We start from the raw sequence: 13,305 nt of genomic DNA on the forward strand, positions 1-13,305 counted from the left end.
AGTGTGTGCCAGGTGACTGCAGAGGGCTTGGAGGGGGTATACTGTGACGCACAAGGCTCTGCGGGGCTACGCCGTTGATTCGACGCAGAAGCATAAATCAGCCTTAAGGATACGTTAATTTTGAGATGGGACTTAAGGAGGTCAGTTGTGGAAGTTGTGAAATTTGGCACATTGATTCAGGACAGGCCCATAATTCTTTTGCCCAAGTTTTATGTATTTACCTTGAGTGCTCTAGCATAACCAACTGGTCAAAGTATGATGTGCTTTTATGCACATAACCTTTGATCCCATTCCCAATTGTCAAAAAATAAGGTACAATTAGAATACTTGGATCAAGCCGAGTTGGCAGCTACTTTTTAAAATCATGGAAAAAGCTCAGACTAAAAGTTGGTGTAAGGAAAGGCATGTGGGCATGAGGGAGTGAGATATGTGGCTGTCTCATGCTAAATCCATTCGAGTTGGCAGCCCTGGATTATTTCGACATTATGGAAAATGTTAGAAGTACTCGTTCAGTATATTTAGTTGTGTAGCTTTCCTTCCTTTCCTTTCCGTCTATGTCCTTCCCTGTCATGTAGATATTGCAAGCCATTTTAATATAGCATACCAAAGGTATTTTCGCTAATAAATAGCAGCTGTATTTGACACGCTACTGTAACTTACTCGCCGACACAAAATTCTACATGCCATTGGCGCTTGCCGGGCGCTCATTTTGAACCCTAAGCATAACTATGTATCTTGTGGCAAAATCGAATCTACTCTGATCACATAATGCTCTTTATTTGTTGTATAAGATTGAAATATGGTCGTTGCTATATGTTTTCATGTTATTGATTGTATGTCATGTATTATGGATGCATCTCAAACCCCAACTCCTTGCCTCCATTGCCTCAAATACATTTCAGGTTGGAATGTCCTTTTGACACAGCTGTGGAGTTGGCTGCCTTCTCTTTGCAAGGTGAGTCATACACATACACCTGCACCTCAACATGTATTACCAGATAAAACCAGGACTTTACCTGTGCCACATTTCTCCCTCATAGTGAGTAAATACTAAGAAATACTAGAGATTGCTCAATGGCAAAACACCATCTCCCGCAACTAATCAGGTTGGGGCTTTCTCCATTTAAAGTTATGTGCTTGCACCACTTGAGAGTATATTTAAGAACTCTAGTCTACAACTGCTAAACACAATGACACTACACTACATCCTAGCGGCAGGATGCAAAACAGCTTTGTGAGCATTTTACTGGGGTTTTCAAGCAGGTACTTTCACTTTGTGTTTTGTTATTATGTAGGCCTTAAGAGAAGTCAATAGTGGTGTCCCAGCATGAACAGAATATCATGACCAGGGCTCGAAATTAGCACCCGCCAAGCGCCAATTGCGAGTATATTTTTGTATTGGCGGCTGAATTATGGCAGGTACTGCGCCACTTTGCGCCGTGTGAGAGGTGTTGCTTTCTATTAAATGACCGCGACAGCACAAACACACCCGCCAAAACAAACTACAGTTGTAGAATCATTTTCAAACTATTCTGTATGATGATGCATACTTAAATGTATTATTTTACTCCACTACATTTTCATTAGCAGCATTAAAGCGTAACTCTCGCCAAAATGCAATCTAGGGTCTTTTTGTAAATGTACCCGAGTCAAACTTTTTAAACGTTTAAAAGCATAATTACGTCGGAAGAGCCACTTTTAAGCTTGTCTGTGTTGTCGTGTTTCATCAAATGGCCTTTTGAATGGGAATCGTAGGGGCACTACTATTTTGATGCATGATTAGGGATGTCACGGTAAACCTGTTTTACTATTAAGCACGGTGTGAAATGCCACGGTTAATAAATCGTGAAAGCTCTCCTACACCGCCTTTCCGTTGACACTCATAAATAAAAAACGTACATCCGGTACCTTAGACAGATTAGCGCAACTCGCACAGAACCAAAACAAAGTAACACCAATGATGCCCTCAACAGAAATGCTGCTTGTCTCGGCAAAAGAATAAGAACGAGACACCAACAATGGTTTATATCAGCCCCATTGTCATTTTTTTTATTTTTTTTATCTAATGACAAAAAACCACAATTAATTGCATCCACATATCCTTACGTACTATGCACAACTATTTTTCACAAGCCTAAAACTGTTCGACTGAAGGCTAATTACTTTCACATATTTCTTAAAGTGACAGGCATTCAATCAGACCTAGACACCACAAATGTGCACTCAATTAGACCTACACATCACATTAATGATATGCCTAAGTGTAATAGATTAAAAATCAATATGAAGTATTCAAATTACTAAATATTCTCACCTACTAGTAATTACATAATGATTTACTATAAATCATTAACAAAATATATAATCTTTATATGAATTCCAAAATATATGAAATAGAAACATGACATTTAGCCATAATCTTCTCTGTGTATGTGTGTGTGTGTGTGGAGGGTGGAGCAGAATTTAGGATGTTCTCTAGATGTTCTCAATTCCATTTCTATCTAGCCTATTCCATGTTTCCATTATCTACTTCTAAAACAAATGTTGAAAGAATGCACAAACTGGAAATACTACAACACTTTCTAATGGTGTGTTAAATTATCAGGAGAGAGACTACAGCCTTTGACTTCATTTTTTTCCAAAAGGGAAATGCGGATATAGTTTACAAAGCAGAGTGATTGTTATTATTACTACTATGCAGTGTCTTACTGTGAAAAAAAAACAGCAATAAATAACCTTTAAAGATCAAAACCTCTAAAGAATGTGTTTGTGTGATTTTATACATTAGTATTGTTGTGAAAAATATTCACACAAAATCTCACCTTGGGAATCAATAAAGTATCTATCTATCTATCTATCTATCTATCTATCTATCTATACCTTGCCATATGAAAACTGTGTTAAAACATGCATGTATATCTATCTTTCACCTTCTATTTTGTTCATCGACCTCTCAGCTGAGTTAGGTGACTGTGACCCAGCAGAACACACTCTAGACTTGGTGTCAGAATTCCGATTTGTCCCAGACCAGACAGAAGATATGGAGCTTACTATCTACAACCACTGGAAGGACTGCAGGTGAGAAATACAACACTGTTTCCAAAAAAACTAACATTTGCAAATATATATATAAACCCTACATTTATATAATAGGCAAAGACATCATATCAATTGTTGAAACAGGGAAATGTTATTGTTTTTTAGAAAATATTGTCATTTGAATTCAATGCCTGCAACATGTTTCAAGAAAAGTTGGGACATTCAGATGCAGTCTAGGGCAGAGATCCCCAATAGGTGGACCACGGTCCGAGTCCGGACCCTGATGCTTTCATATCCAGACCCGGACCACAATTGTTGAGATTTCCCTTTCAGAGCTGTGCTAAATGGTCCGTACAACAATAAGAGCATTAGCCTCAGTACCTTCAGGAACCATTATCTAGCTTGCTGCTACTCAGCCAATCAAATCTGTGCATTCTGATAGTCGAGTCAGTGAGTGAAGTTGATATGGTGAAGAGAATTACTGACAGCCTGATGGGTAAATATATAATTAGTAATAATAATAATAAGTACTGTATTTTCCGTATTGGAAATAATAGATAATCAAGTACCGTATTTTCTGGACTATAAGTCGCTCCGGAGTATCAGTCAAAAAATATCTCATGAAGAGGAAAAATCCATATATAAGTTTCACCGGACTATAAGTCTTATTTATTTAGACATTTATTTCCCAAAATCCAAGACCAAGAACAGGCAGAGACTATGTAACTGAGGCCATAAAGATTGAGAATTCTACCGGGAATGTTGAAGACGGACGAAGGAGTGAAGGGCCCGACGGTAATTGTAAAGCAGTTTACAAAAGATTCACTGAACAAAAATGCTGATGTTGTATATGAAAATGTAGCTAGAAATGTGGAGAATGCAATCAAGAATTTTGTGGAGGCTCAAGCCGGCCGCAGAGCAAATTCTTGGGAGGCTACCTCCGAGAATGAGAGAGAGAAAAAGATGTGCATTTCAAAAAGAATGTGCAAACTTTCAATGATGCATACTAAGGAAGCCAGCCTACCCATATTTTAGAGACTGTTCACATGTCTTTCTTAACCAGTATCTTCTATTTTCAACCGGTATTTTATTTACTTAGGCTGCGCAAAGCACAGCGCCTTTATTTGGGGCAGACTTGTATTCGAGGCAGCCCTTTATTTCTTACATGGTGCGTTTTATTGTGAGACATGCGTTTCGTTTGGAGCAGCATACCGGTAGGCTATCAAAAGCAGAAGATGCTCGGTTTGGTTTGGGATTTAATTTACGTTTGGACTGTTTGATTATATTGCTGAATGTTGGGACTGATGGCCACTGAAATCTGGGGGGTATTTGATGGTTCACTATTAAGTTTCGTGTAGTTGAAAGAGTGGTTGGTTTTCCACCCGCGAGACAAGGCATCCGCTTTCATTCATTCATTCATTGAACATGCGTTGTGCTGTAATGGAAACCTTATTGCGTATAGCCAAATAGGTCTATGGTAGCCTAAATTGAGTTATTTTAATTATGCAAAGTTGGTTGGTTTAATACTGTTGCCAATGAAAAGTCGTTGTCCTACACCTTGAGTCTCCAACACGTCGCTCTCAAGCTACCAGTCGTTTGCCGCCCCCTTCTGAGCTTGCCAGAAGTTGTAGCAGTAGGCTACTACATTTAAACACAATTGTTGCTGCGAGGCATTCCAGCCTACGAATTGAATAAAAAAGTAAATCATGCATAATTAAAAAAATAACTCAATTTAGGCTACCGTAGGCCTACTTGGCTAAGCAATAAGATTTCCATTACAGCACAGCGCACGTTCAATGAATGAAGGACAATTCTCTCGACCTTGTGGCTTGATTGTCACTCTAACATACACCATCAACTGTGAGACCTGTTAGGCACAGGTGGATTTCAATTAAGTTGTAGAGGCATCTCAAGGACCATTGATAGAAGTAGGATGCACCAGAGTTCAATTACAAGCGTCATAACAAAGGGTCTGAATCCTTATGTAAATAGAATATTTCAGTCTTTTATTGTGTTGGAGTACCGGTATGTGTAAATTGATGAGAAAAGAGTTAATTGAATCCATTTTAAGATGAAAGGGGATGAAAGGGTCTGAAAACTTTCCGGAAGCACTGTATGTAAAGAAAATCCTAATAGGTTTTATATCATATATCCCAGTGGTTCTCAAATGGGGGTACGCGTACCCCTGGGGGTACGTGAAGGCACTCCAGGGGGTACGTGAGATTTTAACCCTTAGAACCCGAATGACGCAAAGTGCGTCAAAAAACACACCCTTTCTTCTCTGTTACATTGCTCCACAACTGTTCATCGCAGCAAGATGAAACCTATATTGCGTGACAGAGCAGAAGTGGGGCCTTCCAACGAGACCACGCACTTGTCTGTGGGTCAATGACGCGACACTCATTTTTTTGTGTACATATGGGTTACATACATTTAAAATTTGAAAATAATTTAACAAATTATTTTCAAATATCATTTTCATCAAACCCTAATCTTAAAGTTTTGGATTTATTTAATTTTGAAAGAGTATTAACTGAATTTGGGTAAAATTGTCAACACGGTGTAACCACAAAAACATGAACCAAATAATTACACTTGCTGAAAATGTGAAATTCTCTCCAAAATCCCTTCTAAAATAATCTGGCATGATCTTGCACAAGAACTTTTCTGTATTTAATACAAATAATGAAACCCCATTGTTCTGAATGTTTTAATTAATATGGGGAATTGTCTGTCACATCAACCACTTAAAATGTCAACTGGTGTAACCACCAGTATTATGTCAGAGGATCATGTGACAGGAAATTATGTCATAGAGAAGGACCCTTCAAGACCCCAACTGCTATGAGTCAAGGTTAGCAACTCTCTTAAAGTAACATAATAGTTTTAGGCCATGGCCAGGCAAGCTTAGGTTACATGTCAAATGGTATGACCTTTTGAAAATGTTGATAAATCATAATAATCATAAAATATTCAATTTAATGTAAAAACTATGTTTGAATATTCACATAAAGGTGAAGTGTGTACATAGTTGTCCATAATAATGCCTGCAAATTGTGCTTTTAAATAGAAATGTCAAATGGTGTAACCGGTTACACCATTTGACTCTTTTCTGTTTGAGACCAGTTTGATCAGAATTGATCAGGTTGTAGATGCCAATTATATTATTTTTATAATTTACATAGTGACTAACTGTTTAGCATGAACAATAGCTTTAAAAGGGTTTAATTAGATTGCAATTTAAGCGATTTTTGAAATGTCAAAGCTTTTCATTTTAAATGTAAACTTCCATAATTATTTGTAATATTGTATTATGATGCATGTTAACAGTATGTTCAAATTATAAATAAATAATATAAATACATTTATTATATATAAAATGCACCTCTTGTCCCCCAATGGATGCCACTTACAAGCAAGGAAAACTTGTCTCGCCGCAGAGTACATGTGAACTCTTATTCTCTCTCACACACACTTTGGGCCCTAATTTAGCAATCTAAAAGGCATGGTCACTAGCAAATAGCGTAAATACATTTAGGGGTTTTGTCCAGTCCACATTCAGGGTGGTTTTGTTATCAAACGTCAGGTGTCTGGCGCAAAAAGGTGGCTCTTATGTTTCTTAATCAGTCATGGGTGTGTTTTGGGCTTAACATCCTTTAAACCAATGAGGAGGACATCTGTCATTCCCTTTAACAGCAAGCAGAGCAACTTCAAACAGCGCATCAGTATTTTGATAGTCAGCGGTAGGGATGTAACGATTACCGGTATAATGATAAACCGTGATAAAAATGTTGACGATAACAATTACCGTTTTCTTTTGAAATATCATAATTATCACGGTTGATTATCACGGTGTTGAAACCGTGTGTTTAATCCTTCCCAGCTTCATCCGAGCCTGCTTTTGACATACAGTAGGCCTGGTACAATGAAGCAAAATTGGTACCCTACTGATTCTGCTGTCTAGCCTAATTGATGGTTTTAACTGCGAATTGGATTAGGCTACACCTGATTTTAAGGGACCGTTCGTTATTTATAAACGGGGTCACCGGAGGGATTTTGAGTGCTTCAATCAAAAGTTGCATGACCCTCCCCTGCCAGCAAGAAAATTTTCAACGACCCTCCAGCAGTCTTTTCAAAAAAGACATGACCCTCCCCGGCCAATCGTAGATAGGCCTACCTAGCGCTATATGGAGCGCTATGCAAACACATCGACTTAAGCAATCGTTCTAAACTCACCCTCTGCTTTCTGATCTTACACATCACACTTCACCAAGATGGTGGCCATTTCTGTAGATTTACTCACTAACATTGTTGTGGAAACACAATAAGCATGGAAACTAAATGCACACTTCCTGCAACTGCATTAGCCTACTTGAAATAATTTACTCCTCTAGTAAGTATTCACATGAAATAAAACAATAAAACATTGAGACCATTCAACAAAGCACACTGGGTAATAACAAATTCAACACATGAACTTTGCTATGGACTCGTCTCTAGGCTTCCTCAGTCATTGTAACGCTGCCGAAGCTGAACATTATCCAAAACTCAATTTCTCAGACGAGCGTCAATTTGGGAGCTTGCTACACTCCTTTCTTCTCAAATGACTTGAAAAGACCGTTTGCACAATTTCACAAATAATCACAGGGACCGAAAAATACCTAACATGCCAACTTTTTCCGGGTTTAGGCCTATCATTTTAACTTTTCCCCGCTGTCTTGCCGTTTTAATATTTTCCCGTAGAATATCCCATATTACTGTAATACTCTCATTAGTCCTGCATTCTGGCCTGTCTCTGTGTTGTCCTGTTGTTACCCCTTGCCCTTCCAGAGAAACATATGTATTCAAATCATCGTTTTGCTTGCTTGAATGCGAACTCAGAGTGATGTTAACCTACAGTAGGCCTATTTAAGTTAACGACGTGGTTGTTGTGAGAGCACGATTCATTGGCGCTTGCAGTGTTCGGCCGTAGGCTATGTCTACGTGCGCACCTGCCAGGCTAAGAGCCAAAGAAATCCCCCTGTATATTCACTCCAAGTTGGCCTACCATAACTTACCAACTCTAGCCTACACTGTAGTCCATAAACTGGCTATTTATATGACCAATGTATTTGTATTCTGTATTCTGCTTTATGAAGCAGAATTACGCACTGCTACTTGGAACGTAACACATTTTTGTTGGCAGGAGAGAGAATGACAGCGATTAACAAATTGCAGTCCTGTTGCTGGTTACCAATAAATACTATATATTTTTTTGCAAACAACAAAAACAGAAAGGATGGAGACAGCAAAGCTAGAGATGGGCAGGAACAAGGTCAATTGGTAGAAATGCTTGTCAAAACGTTAGGAGCTGGATGTGTGGATGAATGAAGCACAAGTATGCTTTATAAGCATGCACACTGTTTAAAGTTAGGCTAGGCTACACGGTAGCCTAAACTACAAGTAAACCAAAGTTAGCTTTTTTAGGGCTGGATAAAGTTGACCAAATGGATATAGGCTGTTAGGCGTGAATAAAGTAGGCTACTTTGTTGCTCCAACCCTTCCAACGTTAATGGGGACGGATGTTGACATTTTCCGTATTTTGCGTGAGAAACCCGGGAAATCTCCCTTATTTTCATTTTCAATATTGACAGAGCTATGGAACGAAAGAGAACGTTATATGGCGACAGAAATCAACAATCAAACAAGCCACTTTGATTTTTTGCTGTTTTCATTAATACAAAAGATGGGTGACCCCCCCTCCTAGACAAAAAAAGTTAGGTGACCCTCCCCTCAACAAAGAATAAAAAGACATGACCCTCCCCTATTTTCCTCCGGTGACCCCGTTTATAAATAACGAACGGTCCCTAAAAGGCGGAACATTTTCACCGCAAAACTTGCACTGTAACATTTGCACTCTGCGTCTTTTTATGTTCGCGTGCACATTAAATCCATTCCACTCACGTTATCAGAAGAACACAGTAGCCTAAAGTTTTATTTCGAACACTTACTTTGGTCTCACTCAGGGTAGGAATTTCACGGCGGCCACATTTTTGCCCCTTGTGTTGGCCGTGATGTCCCTTTGAAAATCAGAGGTTTACAGGCCACGGTGCCCTTGGTGCCCTTCTTTCAATATTCTGCTTTGCATCCTACTAATAGCGAATTTTATTTAGCCTATGGCCTGTCAAAATAATCTTAGCATTCACAGCGCAAATTAATTTATTTTACGCAGTGGAGAAAGTGACAGCGCAAGAAAGAAAGTGCGTCTAAATTCACCTATTCTTCTCAGTTGAACTACTCGTGAAGTAGCCTACTCATCACACAAACATCACAAGTATCACATGAAAGAGCTTTTTCTCAGCTTTTAAACGATGTTAGCCGCGAATTGCTGTGGTGAACGGTTCGCGAGAAACGTAAATAATATAATTAAATGTAATCATAAATTCTACTGAAGGTTTTCGTCCATCTCCCTACCCATTCCTCTCGGTGCAATACTTCACGAACCTTTCGTTTGACACATGACAAACCATATATCAGAATAAACAGCAGACCTTACCGAACATAAAGGTGTAAAGCAGTCCCCTGTACAGTTAGCCGTTCTAGAGTAATCCACTTTTGAATTTGCAGTACATTTCGACATGCATGGATGTCTCCAAATTTGGGCTTTAAGTTTTACAATGTGTTTAAATTGTTCCACATGATTTCATAACGGGCCAACTACAAAATAAATGTTACAAATATCGCCTATATATCGGTAAATCAGAGGACAGCTGACTAAGAGTTTGTGAAAGTAGATCACAAAATGCTAAGCATGCATCTAGGCTAATGGGCTACTTGCACTATCAGTCACAATCGCTTCCGCGTTCTACTTAATACTGCTCAGCTGTTTCCGGTGGAACGATGGCGACAGCTATTTTACACCTGCTTTCAAGAGCTCCCAAAATATGTATGGCAGACGTCCACCTGGATCTGCAAGAGATCAAAGGTCCCATCGTTCAAAATGGACAAGGGTTTTCAGCTGTATGTGGGCACTTACATACACAACTATGAAGGTAAGAACATCATTATCTAACTGACTAAATACATGTTAGCGCTAGCTAGGTCTCTTCATAGAGGGTCGATAATTGATCTAGCAAAGGTCGTTTATCTTTTTGGTGTGAGTGTCATGATGATGAGTATGCTATCTGAGTAGCACTGTAGTAAACACGGTATGCTTTATCTAGGTTGAATTCACAACATTAGCGTTAGTGAGGTTACTTTGACAGTGTTGTCTGTCAACTGTAACGTTATGCCTAACTAACGTTAAGGCGCGCAAGGTAGCATGTAACCGCCGTCATGCTAGCTACTTGTGGGATGTGTTGACGTTACATAGCTGTTGATACACAGCGACAGCAGCAACACATAACGCTAACAACGTTATCTGTTGTTTTATACAGTGTCCAATAAAGACAGGATGACAGGGCAAGTTGCCGTCAGATCATTGTGCTACAGGTCTATGCTGGAAGTCCGAGATGCCACACCGTTAAAGTGTAGGCAGGAGTTCCAGTTTTATTCATAACCATTCAGTGGGGATTAGTTCAGTTACCCCCCATCCCCCAATGTTTCCTAATGTTAATGTAATGGTAGTTTGTTCAATGTAATCAACATTGATAAGGTGAGAAAGTTTGTCTATGATCTAAGAATTCAGCAGTTTAGGCTTTTGCAGATGTACTGACACAGAACAAATGTTCCTGTGTGGCAGGTACTGCTTTATGCAGCCACATAGTGGCCCTGCTTTATCAAACTGCACACTATTCAGAGCTTTGATTTGAAGTGATCCCACTCTTAGTAATTGTTTTTGTGTGATAGGGTGTGACGCCCGGACCCATCAACTCCATGGTCTTCACCAAGCCAGTACCAAAGCGAAGGGTACAGACTGCAGTAATTAATAATAATAATAATAATACATTTTATTTAGAGCGCCTTTCATGTCACCCAAGGTCACTTCACAAACAAAAACAAAAAGGTTGTTAAAATTATAGTCATCTCAAAAAAATAAAAATATTAATTAATTAGAGATGATTCCCCCTCTAGGAAATAATCCTAGTTCCAGGCATAATTGATCACCACATCTGTATATGCCTAAATCCCATGTGCCACTCCCAGTGCAATTCTCCCCCAAGTGGCTTAAATAATAGCCAAATAAGTAAGACTTACTGAATGGTGGATATGAATGGCTCATACAATCAACATTTATGACATTGCCATTTATGCTTATTGGCCCAATTCTTCATCAATGCTCTCATTAACTCCTTACCAATTTTCTGTGTGGAAAATGCTAGTCTTGCTTAGGTTTTCATCAACACCTTTGTCGTCTGAAAACAGTGTAGGTTGTCATTACATAAGAGAAATTGATAACGTTGCTGCTATTTTTTCATTTGTTGTATTCCTCCCTTATTTTATATATATATATTTTTTTCAGGAGTGGATTCTACAGAGGCCTGGTCTGGCCATTACCTGATCCCTGCATGTTCAGAATAACAGAGGCATACAGTAGATTCAGTATTGAGGAACAGCCACTCGTGACTACCATGAACCTGACATCTAACCAGCCCCTTGTAGAGATTGGTATCGGGTTATTCCAAAAGGAAAGTGTCCTGTCATATCAACAGCCTGCACAGAATCTATACAAAGGGGCCTAATGATTGTTGCTCATTTTTACAAATCTATACAAAGGGGCCTAATGATTGTTGTAATGGACTGACACTCCTAAAAAATTGTACAACACTAGTTATTGAGTCAAAGACATGACAGACCCCATGGTTTAAACGTGTTATACATTTTATTTGTAAAAGAGACTAAATAATGTATATATTAATGACAATATTATAGGTAGTTTTTTCAATGTGAGAAAATGTATTTATGTGATTCATGTTTACAGTACCCACTGTTTTACTTTTGAGCTATGTTGTACTATATTGTACTGTACATCACATTTTACATTAAAACTATATGACAAGTAACATTATTTATGTGTTTATTGAGATGGTATTTATTTAAGCCAGGCCTTCACTAATGCCTTGTTCTGATAATTGGATAACAGGCATTCCATTGTGAACATTTGGCTGATATTTACTGTTTGGGTTAGGGGGATGATGCTAAGAACTTGTTTTCTTTTATCCTCCTGATTACGTGTACTCCATGTGTACTCTGAGATGTGCTATGGCTTGTGTTGCAATTACATAATGTGCAAGCATCTGAATCTTCCTGGACAAAAACGATGGGCAGTACACCTTGGAATTCACACAGTCGGTAATTATGAAACCCTTGTCCACCATCACTGTCATGTCCTCTGCGAGTAGCTCTGCTAGCCTGATCTTTTGAACAACTCTTTATCACTCACTGTCCCTGCATATACAGTACTAAGAAGACAAAAGTCACTGCACCATGTGGAACAGGCCTTTCATGGTGCAGTGACTTAACACTACACTCATTTCACTCTGCAACAGCAGTGAGGATGGAGTCTGGCATTTAAATTCGGTGCAATCTATGATACCTGTGTGTCAGGGAAGTCGCTGGAAGCTGCTGGGAGATTTACCCTAACTTCAGGTGACAGACCCTAGGAGGGTGCATCATAGCATTTGTATTGTAAATTTGTCTCTCAATCCACAGAACCAAATGGCTGATTTATAATAATACACAGTGTTTAGCTAACCCTGACACCTACCCCTGACACACATGAATTTATCATTGGGGATCAATAAAGTAGGCTACCTACCTATCTATCTATCTATTTTCTTAGCAGCTCCTCTGGCTCTTGTGATTTATAACCATTTTGTGGACTGATGGCTCAATGAGTCTCCAGAAGGCCATTAAATGATAATAGCTGTTCATTGTAAATATTTACTTCATAATATCTCATAACAACGAATTATAGTAGCTGTATGTGTTTATCCTCTGTTGAGATTTTTATGGGTGGTGTTTTGGGGTAGGTGTCATTCTTACACCAGAAGACTGAAAAGGTCTCAGACCCTCTCACATAAAGATGTGGACTATGATTTTGCAATGACTGCAACTAGATTATTGCTTATAGCCTACCCACGACAGTGGTGGTTAACCTGCAACACAGCCTTAACGTTATTTTCCATAGTGCACTAGATATCAACAGGAACTCAAACGATAGCCTATACTCATATCAAAATCGCTATGAGCCTTTGGGCTATTGCAATTTGCATACCTAGCGTAAAACTCATCGGATCCTGCAAACCACGCTGCAGCCGTAATTCCTGCATCTGTTTTTTTAACTCC

The 13,305-nt window shown here is 38.9% G+C and overlaps 1 protein-coding gene across 1 annotated transcript in view; it reads left to right on the forward strand.

The window, feature by feature from the left end:
* Nucleotides 1-13,305, forward strand: part of epb41l5 (erythrocyte membrane protein band 4.1 like 5) — a 318,268-nt gene that overhangs the window by 84,096 nt on the left and 220,867 nt on the right. The window contains exons 7-8 of the mRNA XM_076264241.1: nt 903-955; nt 2,958-3,078. Coding sequence (XP_076120356.1) covers nt 903-955; nt 2,958-3,078 — 174 coding nt within the window. The remainder of the gene's footprint in view (nt 1-902; nt 956-2,957; nt 3,079-13,305) is intronic.

The sequence above is a fragment of the Alosa pseudoharengus genome, unplaced genomic scaffold, assembly GCF_046254945.1.
Source record: "Alosa pseudoharengus isolate Yale_2024_CS ecotype anadromous, Long Island Sound unplaced genomic scaffold, YU_APseudo_1.1 YU_APseudo_1.1_scf_3, whole genome shotgun sequence".
In the NCBI taxonomy this organism is placed as follows: Eukaryota; Metazoa; Chordata; class Actinopteri; order Clupeiformes; family Clupeidae; genus Alosa; species Alosa pseudoharengus.